General features: G+C 44.8%; 1 protein-coding gene across 1 annotated transcript in view; it reads right to left on the bottom strand.

The window, feature by feature from the left end:
- The window catches only part of LOC139110506 (uncharacterized), a 79,001-nt gene that overhangs the window by 50,630 nt on the left and 16,021 nt on the right, over positions 1–12,350 (bottom strand). Inside the window, exon 2 of the mRNA XM_070670348.1 lies at positions 77–179. Within this exon, the coding sequence (XP_070526449.1) occupies positions 77–166 (90 nt within the window). The 5' untranslated portion in view covers positions 167–179. The remainder of the gene's footprint in view (positions 1–76; positions 180–12,350) is intronic.

Here is a 12,350-nt window from a genome sequence, read left to right as displayed (position 1 = left end):
TTAGCCTCGCGAAACGCATCGTGCGACCCTCCGCGCTGTTTCGGTTAAACGAAGAAATTTCCCACATGAATCTTACCTCCAGCTGCACCCCGAAGAGGTCCCTCGACCTTCCAGGCCTAGGTGCGTTCAATTCTTGCATTTCGGCCTCTCGCTCTACCAGTCCCATTTCTTTAGAATGCCTGAAAGTAAAAAAATCTAAATTAGCTCGTACGTAAAAAAAAAAAAAAATACGTAAAATCTTACATCAATTTCGCTTTTCTTTCACCGTCAGAGTAATATCGCGGTGTAAATTATTAATTTAAAAATAAACAACAACGTCACAATGACTGAGCCCAACAAATATGCTCTTCTTTCTCCGTGATGTATTACGTCCGTTTCTAGTTTCTTCTGCCTTTATGAAACGGTTAAGCGTCATAAAAATGATATACATCACGAAATGATATATATGGCGAAACTAAATCAGAAGTTTTCTCAGAGAAACTATGATAAAGTAAACCAACTATAACAGAAATAAGACCGGTTTTGATATACGAAGCACTCTGCAGTGGAACATGAATCATTCGACGGGAGAACTCGTAGCAGTTACAAACGCGTTTAAATGTCTAGGCGAACATGACGAGCGCCCAAGTAAGCCCAGTTTTTACGGAAAGATAATTAAAATAATTTAAAGCCATTAAGATATATAGTCGCCGGTAATTCTGGTATGTCGCTAACGTCGAAATCCACCTGCTCGTAAACGTAAAAAGAAAAAGAAATATTTGTCAGAAAATTTGTTCCCGGCTGCGTTATTTAATTATATTTTATTCAATCGTGTTATTTAATTACGTTACGAGATTCACGTGAGATTAAGCTAATTTGCATTGCCCAATTCTCTCCTCCGGCGAACGTGAAAATTCACCGCGCAAAGGTCGCGCGCTCTTCCTCTCATTTCGCACATGACACTTTCGCGTAAGCGCTATTACCCCGCTGGCATTTAAAACAATTACGACGCGGGGTCATTACCGCGGCGCCGGGAATACCGCGACGCCGCCGCCGCAGCCGCCGTCGTCAAAAGCGTGCGAATCGTGGCGCATTGTCTGGCGATCCGACACCGAGAAGACAATGGGAGCCGAGTGCCCGGAGAAGTTGCCGTGCATCGCGAGAAAAATCGACCCGCGTTATATGTATATACGCGAGATACCGTGGGCCGAGATTTTCCCGCGGCGTGAATCACCCGGCGCAGCTTTAACCGTTCGCGGCGCGTAAGCGCGTGATTTCAGCGGGCGGCCCCGAAGAGCGTCATGCAGAATCGCGTGACTTCGCGGACGCCGCGAGAGGCGTCTTGATTCAGCGAGGTGATCGATGATCGAAGGTGGAACGAGAACGGGGGTCGGGATGCAACGCGAACGGGCAGGATGCGCCGCAACAATACGTCTGGGTAACGCGCGCGAACAATGGCCGACTCGCGGCGCGCACGTCCTTGTACCGTTATCTCACTCGCCGCGGAAGTATCCGCTAATTATTTGCAATTAATCGCAGAAACGCGCGCGCGGACGGCGACGGCTCCGATGATGCTCTAGGACAGCGTCGTCCTCCGTGGGTGCGGACGGCGGGTTTATCGCGTCTATCGCATTACCGCATCGAGGTTGTTACGCCGTAACGAGCGTCGTCGAGCGGCCGAACGTAAATTGCTTTCCCCGCGTAATTTGTAATTGCGTCATTATCCCCTTTCTGCGAGCGTTTTAATGCGTCGCGCAATTAGGCGCATAATTAATCGTTAGCGACTGCCGGGGTCGTATCTTAAGTTCGCGCCTTTATCTCGGCATCGCGCCGTATTACTTCGCGCCGCGATGATGCCCCGCCGCAACTCTGTTAACGCTTTCCACGTCGCGCAATCCTTCCTTTTACACATCTTTCTCAGCTGACCGTGAATCCGCTCGCTTCGATAAGCTCGATTCGTGAATTAAACCCCGGGGGCGGCGCGGAAAGCGTCGCCCTCTCGGGCTCCGCTCCAAGCTCCTTTCGCCTCGCTCGAGTTTCGGTTTTGTAATTTCCACCTGCGGATTGGTACCGGTTACTCCAGTTCCCATGACGGGCGGGTTAATCGAAGAGTGAAACCTCCCGGCAGGAACGCGGCGGGGAATAAAGTCGTTGATTATCAACGCAGGCCCAGGCCTGCGCGCGTAGGATTTATAACTCGGCCCTCGAAGTAGCGAGAGGATCCTCCCGTGCGCAGCCAGAAGCGGAAGCGCGGAGACGGCGATGTACGTTGGAGAGCAGGCAGAGTCGGCTCTAACGGGACCGCGATACAGATCATTAGCGTTGCTTAATCTACGAGCGAGCGTTCTAACGCGACCGCGCGCCACCGACGGCCACGGAATCGTATTGTAAAATCAACCGCGTCACGGGAAGGAGCGCTTCTTCGATTTCCGCGCCGGCGAGGCGTTTCCCCGAGTCATCGCGAACGCCACTTGACTTCCGCTCCCGCCGAGAAGTCCGAACTTTGCAGGCCGCCTGCGAGACCTCGTGCGACTTCAGAAAATAAGGAGTAAAATAAATACCGGAACACCGTCAAGGGCTATTAATTAATAATATAAAATGAAACGGCGGAAGCTTGAATTAATATTTTATTTTACATTCGCTGGTACGAACTGTATTTACGAGGAACGCGAAACGATCGTTAGCGTCACCGGATTCTCCAATCGATGGGAAAGAGAGGGAATAATTAAAGTTCACCGTCGGCGGTGGTGTCACGCGGCGTTCCCCAGTGTAAACAACATCATCGAACGCCAGCCCTGTCATTGTCATGTGCGAGCGCGCGCCTCCTCTGGCCGATGGGCAAATAATAAGCAGTAATAACAATGTGGTGCACGTTAAATGTGCCGGCACATCGTGGCCGCGGTTCTAATCGTAGCCGGCGATCTTGACAAGCCATATCGTTGCGATGACCATCCCTCTTCTACACTCACTTATCTTTTACCTCCTCGCCGCATCGTATAACATTGAGTCGACATTAGCATTCCCTTTCATCCCTTTATTTAAAGAAAAAGAAATTGACGATTAAAAAAAAAAAAAGACGATAAAATAAATTGTCTTTAACTTCTGAACTTAGAAATTTAACTTATAAATTTAATTCGACAGCTTCGATTTAGTTAATAATTAAATTCTGTTTATTTTGTTCTAATTTATTTTTTTTTTTTTTTTTTTTTTTTTTTAACAAAGCCGCGAACTTTTACTTTGTAACGGCGTATCGAGAGTGCAGACTTATCGCGACGTAGAGTCTTATCGCAGGCTAGATGTGTACCTCGGGAAAATGCAAGGAAGGTTAGTGGGAACAGAAACGGGAATATTTTCATGGAATCGCGAGACTTGCATTAGCGTGCCCGTCCGTGGCCGGGCTTCCGAGAACGCCCACGTGTCCGTTAACACGCGAGTCGGTTGATTTTGTTAAAGAAGATCGTGCAAATGCATGGCTTGCATTTATTTTCTGCATTTACCCGCGAACAGGAAACGAAAAACTATCGCGTTCTGACCATCAGATATGTAAAGACCATAGGGTCACTCGGCACTAATAGCGGTCACGCAGCTCCCTCGATCTCGTACGGGAGACGGAATTAAGTAGATTGATCGGTCGGCCGGTCGGTCGTTTCTCATCGAGCGCTAATCACATTATCGGTGCGCGACATCTCCTTTCGATTTCGCCGGAAACGAGAAGAGCGGAGTCGAGAAAACTTCTATCACGGTCGCGACGTTATCCCTGAAAAATGGCGATATTAACGTTACCGGTATCCCAAGTAGGTCGCAACTGTCGAGATAAACGAGCGATTGAGACCAGTGACCACTCCTTGACCTAGACGTCTCGATATTAACCTGGTCCGACCTACTCTTCATTCTGATCTCGTCGAGCCGCAGTGCCACGAAAACGCGTTATTCTACAATCCGGCGTGCAAAAAGAGTAATTGCCCGTATCGCCAGTATCGCATTTAAAATCTTTTTTTTTTTTAAGTCAATAAAGCATTTCAAGCACTTCGAACAATTGGCAGATTTAATCACGTCTTACTCCATGCCGTGCTATTTTAAAAATTAATAACGTAGCATCGACTTATATATTTTTATTTTATTTTATTTATTAATTTTTTTTTTTAATATTCAGACATATTTTTTTTTTTTAATACTTCGTAATAATTTTCTCGAATAAAATCTTATTTGGGTGATGTTCTATATGTCGCGATATTTCCCAAATGCCAACGGACCTCCATAGCAACCACGAGTGGCCCCGATCGTAGAATGCAAAAGGGTAGCTATTGACAATTCGTCAAAATGCCACCGACTAGGGGTGGCTACGTAATACGATCCTTGTTCAGGCTAAAGGCAAAGAACACTCGCGACGAGCTTATTTTGCTCTTCCAATTATATCAAAAATCTATTTATTTCGCGTTTAGTTATTTAGATATTAAAATATTATAGGATTGATTACGCAAATCCAAAGAGATACCCCCCGCTTGCTAAACAATCTTGACTCGCGCGCGAGAAAGATCAAACTCGTGAGCTTTAATTAAAATTCGTAAAACTTTGGCTCGCGGATATTGAGATGCTCCAGCCTTTAACTTCGCGGCCGGAAGAGTTTGGGAAAGACGAAAAAGAATCGGCGAGCGTCGCCGTGTCGTAAAATCTCTCGCAATAAGCGGGCGATAAGTGCGACGCGTATGTGTGCGCGTGTGCCTTTCGTCCTTTTACGTATCTCCCTTATTCCACCTCGGTGTCCGCGCGTCTCTTCGATCGCGCGAGGATCGTACGAGTACACACGTGGGTAAAGTAAACCCGCTTTATACGCGTTTGCGCGCGGTATCGGCACCTCGTAAACCAGGAGGAAGTTCTGTAGCTCACGGCGCCTTAATAAAACGAAATGTATTTCGCCATTGTCACCGCCTCGGCCTGACACGCAAAAATATCGATTACCGGTGCCGCGTTTCGCGGGGGAACCTTTGCGAAAACGTTCCCGCGAATGGAATAATATTCAGAGGCGGACGACAAACGGCGAGTTACGCGAGCGAGATTACCGATAACGATATTTATACTGCATTTACACCGCTCGACAATGCACGCTCGAGCATCTCTGTCCTGTTTCTTGCGAAAAGTTCACAGACTCGGTAAATTGTTTATTTCTTTTTTTTTTTTTTTTAATTTAATTTTAAATTGAAGCAACGTGGCCAGGCACTCTTGAGCGCAGTGACTTATTTTATCTCGGTTTTCGCTGATTATTTAACGTTATATTTTAATGTTGTATCTTTAACTAACGTATCGGCTAAAGAACAATTATAATCTGTACGGGATATAAAGGAGAAACAAGAGAGTGAGAGCGCCATAAATACGGTGCAGCTCCGGCTCCTCGTAAACAAGGGTGTCGTCTCATTGTCGGGCGTGCGCGCCGTAATAAAACGACTCGGCTAGGTGTACCGCCGTCACCGCTCGTCTTCTCGGCGGTGTTCCTTCCGGGACACGGGCTCTCTCGGTGTACGCGAAAAGAAACACGTAGAAAACAAGTAGAAACGACGTGCATGCGTTTAAATAGCGGACACCTCGCCGTGGTCGTTGCAGAAAAGCGGAGGATCACGCCTCGCTTGCCGCGGCACACGTGGCTGCGCCTCGAGTTTCTTCGGCAGCGAAAGGATCGAAAGGCCGCGGGGGAGAGTGGCCGGGAACGAGGGAGGAAGAGAACGCGGGAGGTCGATGATCCTTGAGGATAGCCCGACCTTGTCCGAATGAGCATCGATTCGCATCAAAGGTTGATTACCACAATGTCAACCGCGGCCTGACAATCCGACCGAATGTTGTCTCAGCGTTTTTTTTTTTCTTTCTTTTTTTATTTTTCTTTTTTTTTTGGTTTTCTTTTTTAATACTTTATATAGAGCCGATAATGCAATAAAGATTAAATTGGTAATTTTAAAAACAGAGAAAATAATAGTGGTACGTACGATAATTACACCACGCAGCACCGGACTGGGAATAATTAATTCTATCAAATTAATTTAATTGATCGAATGACGTAGCGTAATAATTTATTGCCGCGTATAACTTGATAGACGAGTAGGTAAAAAATAAATTATTTAAACGTTGCATTTTATGTTTTTTATTGCTTTAGATCTATTTCGCTATACATACAGTTTTTTTTTTTTTTTTTTTCTTTACATGATTTATGATGATAATTATAGAGAGGGATTTATGATCATTGGTAAAGTTGTATACGCCAACAATGATTCAGGAATTAATAATGTTACGCAAAATAGACTTTCATAGATAGTCTTTCCACTTTCTCCGTCGCGGTGATCTTTGTCGGTTAAACAAGCGCGTTTCGAGTTTCACCGCGCAATATTCATCTTCTTGCACTTCCTTCGGCCTGCCACGAAGTCCGCTAAGTCTGCACGGCGAACATGGCGCAAAGCGTAGGAAGGAAGTTTTCTATCGATCCACGTCGCTGTTTTGAGGTCAGGGCGCTGCGCCAGCACTGCGGCTACCAACTACCGAAACCAAGCTTCGCCGACGACGTCCTCGTCTTCGCCGTGCCAGACTCGGCGTACTTTGCTTGCCGAGCCGGTTCCGATCGAATGAAATCGTGGTAACGCGTTGGTAGACAATAGAAATAATATCGACGACTCTCGCTCATACTTATATACATATGCAAAATTCACGCGCGTGTCAGAGAAACGATTTATCATTTATTTTTAGGCCTAAAAAAAAAAAAGAAAAAGAAAATAGAAAAAGTAATTTTTTTAATTAATATACTCAGTTGAAGAAGTAAAAATAACTGCTACCACAATTTAATTCTAGCTTTTTTTTCTCATGTGTGTCGATGACGCATACGTACAATGATAGTTCGTCTCGATAAAAAATTAATATAAGGTTTAGGAAACGCGACGGCTAATTTAATATGAATCCTTCCGCGTATGACAAAATACGCTCGCTGCTCAAAACACGCGTGGAAATATATTAAAGAACGTTCTTTAATGTTTTGACGTAACGCGAATAATGAATAAATGTATGAAATAATTTTGAAAGTGGCGGTCATCATGCTAACCATTGAATTAAACCGCAAGAGTCTTTCAAAGCGCCGGGGACCGCGTCGTATCGCGTGACTTTTCAAGTAAGCTACTTCAAAAAAAACCGTCAATCCATAGGCATAATTTCGCAGGTGCCCGTTGCCGACCGCATTGCGGATGGAATTTTCTTTCATCGCTTGCACGATCGCTGGATTTATGCTTCCTTCTACCGAAATCGCAATCGCACGCACACATATACGTGTAAATTTATTATCAGTTTTTTAATTACTTTAATATAAACATATAAAGATTAAATAATAAAATTTGTATCACTGCCGTATAACAATTTTTCAACTTTCTAAAATCAATTTTCCACGCAAATTCCATGCCTGTTTTTATTTTTCGCGACTCGATCGCGTTATAAATAAATAAAATCAATCCTATAATTTTTTATGTCTAATTTAACAGAAATCGCGTAATCACAATAATTCCGTTTTGCGCGAATAAAAAAGAAAGAGTGCGTCTCGATCGTCGGTAGAGATACTTCTACATCGATAAATTGAAGAATATCCGCATTCTATAAAATTTCTAGGCATAACATAGGCGAAGACGTAATATATTGGAATAATTTATGATAATTACAAAGAAAGTTAGTAGTTTTGGAGTACTATTAAGCATGTAGCTGCAATTTACTAGTGCTGCTCTGATAGTCAGGATAAAGAGACGTTTCATTGAAAAACTTACCTTAACATTAGATCTAGTCACTGCAATTTTAAGAAAAAAAAGAAAAAGAAGAAAAAAACTAACTGCAAGGAACTATCACGATCTTTCAGTGTTAATGTATACGCTACTTATGTATATGCTACTTATCCGAATAGAGGTTTCAATTTAAACTTCAATTTAACTTTAATTACGGTTTGAATAATTTTATACTAAATTATAGAAACTTTATAAACGGCGAGTCCTCTTAAATATTTAGCCCGACGAGCGAGAGACTTTTCTCCCATTATTATTGCCGTTTGCAATAATAATTTCTAAGATAAACGAACGTTTCGCGCGACGTAAATTTCTTTATCATTTTCTTTATCATTGCGCTTTTTCTTTTCTGTCCGCGAAGAAATACATCCCCGTCGGTCAACAAATGAAATCATTCGATCCCACGAATTATTCCAATTCCGTTTGGAACAACATGGCTCGAGCTCGAGTTTTGTTTGGGGAGAGCAAAGTAAAGCTCGCTATTACACAGCAGTTAGTTGCAACCCTCTCGTCCAACCCTCTTTCGCACTTTTCCCTGCGCTGCTTCCTCCGTCCGTGGTTTACCAACGCGGCGACGCATGACAATTAAAAAGGCTGTCCGGTATCAGACGGTAACGTTCCGCGTTATTTTGTTAACTTTCGACAGCTCGGGAGCCCGGGCTATAAGGCGCCTTAGATCAGTGAGGAATTGCCGTAATCTTTTTCTCTCCGCGAGGCCGTTATAGTTTCGAAACTCATAGGAAAAGTTGGCGAGTGTATAAATAGAAATTGCGACGGTACGGTGACAGATATAAGAGTACAGTCCAGTGTCTTTCCGGTCGGCTTTGTTGGGTTAATGGGATACCCTACTCATTGAACGGCGGCAATTTTTTCGATTCGCCGGACGGTATAGCAGGCCCCCGAGCCGAGCATTATTACTTTTAATACTTCGCGAGCCCCTACCTGTCTATGATACCCCGCGCTTATAATCGATATCGCAATAGACAGTTTATGTACGTAACCATCAGTTCAAACGCTTGACGCGTACGTCCACGTATAGTGCATACGTATAGGAAAAGTTACGTAGAGCATACGTGGACATGAATGACCGCGCGACATATGGCGCCTGAGCGTCACGCCGCTTGCATATTTTCACCTTTGTGCGGTCCCTACTTTCTTCAGAATCGAACGTCCCCTTGTTTTCACTTCCTCGACATACGCGCGCGATCAAAAACGTTCCTCGATAGTGATCGATATTACCCCGAAGAACCGCAGTAATTGCAAGTAACGCAGTAAACATTGTACCGTTATCCCGCAACGTTAGTAAGATAAAATATTTTTTTTTTTTAATGCGTAAAAATGCACTTTATCTCCGCGCTGATAAAAAAGAAAAAAAAAAAAGAGATTTTGTTTATTTCCTTCTACAGTATCAGCTTCGACTACGGCTGAAAGAATTTACGATAATAGATATAACGATGGCCATCCCGGTGGCCCGGAGTACCATCGGGGCCTCGAAGATAATTCGAAGGTAACAGATGCACTCGCGAGCATCTTAAAACACCACGCGCCAGCGATTTTCTCGGGACGCGAAGCGAAATTACCAATAAGAGTCGGATTTGCCCGGCCCGTCGGAAAAGCACCGGCGCGGCGCGCTTAATAATATTCTCGTGACCCGAGACTGGTTAGTCGGGAACCTCCGGTCTGTTTATCGATCCGTGAACCAAGTCACGCCAACCGACCCCTCCGCTTCGAAGATTCGAAGTAACGCTAATTCGAATTTCTTTCCACCACGAACGGAAATCGGAAAGATCAAGCATTGCCGGGTCGTATTTTTCCAACGCCTTCCTGAAAGAGCAAAACAATCGCTAGGTGAGCGTCGTAATTTCGCGTCGATCGGCGCTCGATGCCCGTACATTGATTCGGTACGAAACAGCCCGGAGGAATCGGAATCTTAATGTAAGCCCCCGCCACGTGGACTCGTTCCGACGACCCCGCGTCGGATGTGCGTCAAGCCTCGCTCTCAGGGGTCTCTCTTTAATTCACGAAAAGGGACATCCCGCGGCGTCTCCTCGCGCGCCGCCACTCAGGGAAATCCGACAGGAACCCCTCGCTCGAGGGGCTGTAAACCACGAGCTACGAGGGGGGAAGTTGCCGCGGAGGGGTGGGTCACGCAAAGAATGGGCGGAGATTCCAAAAATAGGACCATTACCGATAAGACCTAACCGAGGCGCGCCGCCGTAGATAGGTAGGTATATACTGCGCGAGCTGGCCGGCGATGGCAGGTGATAAAGCGAGGGAAATGGGGTGAGTTAAGGGTGGAGGTAGGACGAGGAGGTGATGATGGCGTTGGCGAAGTCGGCGGAATCGGCGAAGGTGGCCGTTGCTAGTCGCCGGCGATAGTAACACGCCGGCGTTCGCCGGGTAAGGCTTCGTGACAATAGGGCGAGGGAGGGAACAGGGGGAGGGGGAGGAAAAAAAAAAAAGGGCGATGCGTGAATGAAATAAAAAGGTAAGGCTATTCCCGGCTTTAATATTGCGCCCTGTCCACACCTCCGTGCTTCCTGTTTCGGAGTCTTAATCGATGGGCGAACGGCTAACATCTTTGCATTTGCATAATAATATTTTTAAGCCGCACGTTTCGGATTTGCTGTTATTTGAATTATCGATCCGCACTTTTATTACGGCATTCGGTCTCCCTGTTATCAACGAGATTTATAAGCGGACGAACGTAAGGTAACGGGCGCGCGTTAAAATATTTAATGATACCAAATTAAAGAAAAAAAAAAAAAAAGAGAAAAGAAAAAAAGAAATAAAAAAAAGAAGAACGAATGACTCAGCGGAGAAAAACTGTTCGCTATCGTGTACATTTTCAAGAACGATCAAAACGTTAAGATTTCTGATGAACGTTCAAGGATACGGGGAGAAGAAAGAAACGAGAAAGGAGACTAGGGAGAGGAAAAAGGCATAGGAAAGGCTTGAGTGGCGTTCTACGACAGAATCGCGTGACTACTCACGGATCAATAGTTTACTCGTACACGTAGGAACAGGAGTTGGCTTCTACAAGCTGGTTTGGGCGGTGGTTTCCACTGTCGAGGGTAAAAAGACAGCGTCGAATAGATTCTTATGAAATTTCGTGCGTACGGCTCCGTCGCGGCAATATATTAATGACAATCAACATATCTCACAATAATGAACGTTAAAAACAAACTGGACATCGTCAAATAAATAAGAATTAATTCTAATTAAGAGACCAATTAAGAAACGGAGTCGGTTTCAACTCTCTCGGCGGAGTAAAAAATATCGCGCGAGCCGTCGGCGGCGGAGAATATCCGCGCTCGCTCTGCACGGGTTACACGGAAGAAATAGAGCTAGAGTCGGATTATTTCCCGCGAGTATTTCAACCGCGCGCGTACGTAGACATCTGCATTAAACGGATCGATTGTCTCGGCGTTTGTGCTAATTTTCGTGGCGGCGGAAGAACTATGTGATAATAATGTGGCGGGTATTCTTCCCAGGCAACGATCGGCGCTACCGCCACCCTTTTACCGTCAACTTGTCCCGGATTACAAATTAACGTTGACCGAGGAAGGCAACGTACCGTTACTCTCTCTCCACCCTGATATTTGCACGAACGGACAAATAACTGCGTCGTCGGGTGTCTAACGTGATATTATAACGAAACGACCTCTTCGCAGTCGGTCGGTATGAATCGTCGTAATTTTTCGCTACCACGATTCCCAGAAAATACCCGTGTGATTTGCATGAACTAATTGGCATGCTCCAATTACTTGAAATCTTTTCTTTTTTTCTTTTTTACCCCGTTAGGATTTAATTATCCAAAATAATATAATACTTGATTAAAATTAATAAAATATAACGTGGTAATATATAATAATATATAATATTTTTTTGAAGAATACCGCGTTTCATATTTTGATATAATCGTTTGCACAGACGTGGCGTTTTGCGATCAGCGTGACTGTTACTAATAATACTGTTTTAATATAACAACGTATCAAAAGCTATCTTTATGAAACATCAAATAACGATTATTGTCGTGTTTCGTGCCGCAGTCAGGAGGGATGAAAATCTTTTTCCCCATCGATCATTCGAATAATAAAACAAGCATGATTGTCATATCGGCGACGTGAATACGTAGATGATACACGTATGCAAGAGAGGAAATGAGCGTAACAGCGCGGCCTATCCACTAGCAGTAATGGCAAGCTGCATCGATCGAACGGAATGTTCTTGGAAACGCGACGAGCTCGAAACTCTTTTTCGTTCGTTCGTTTACACTGAGCGTACGGCGTGCGTGCGAGCTTTACGAGCTTGCGAAGGGGGCACCCTCCGGCACTTCCGAGGGTCTCCGGGCTCCTCCTTTTCATCGTCTAGAAATTTTGTAATGCCGAGTTTGCGTCACGTATCCTGACACTAACGCAAATTGCATTCCCTATAACTAATTCAAAGCTTCATTTCGCTACGTTAACTATAACGGGCACTCTGGAAAATGTGTGCAATTATGGCGACAGCGTTTCCCTAATGCGTCCCGAAGTAGGTTCTCTTTCTGGCGAAAACGTTGTTAATATATTTATTCCC

This window comes from Cardiocondyla obscurior, linkage group LG20, assembly GCF_019399895.1.
Source record: "Cardiocondyla obscurior isolate alpha-2009 linkage group LG20, Cobs3.1, whole genome shotgun sequence".
Taxonomy (NCBI): domain Eukaryota; kingdom Metazoa; phylum Arthropoda; class Insecta; order Hymenoptera; family Formicidae; genus Cardiocondyla; species Cardiocondyla obscurior.
The sequence above is the reverse complement of the archived record's forward strand: the minus strand, read 5'-3'. Positions and strand labels throughout refer to the sequence as shown.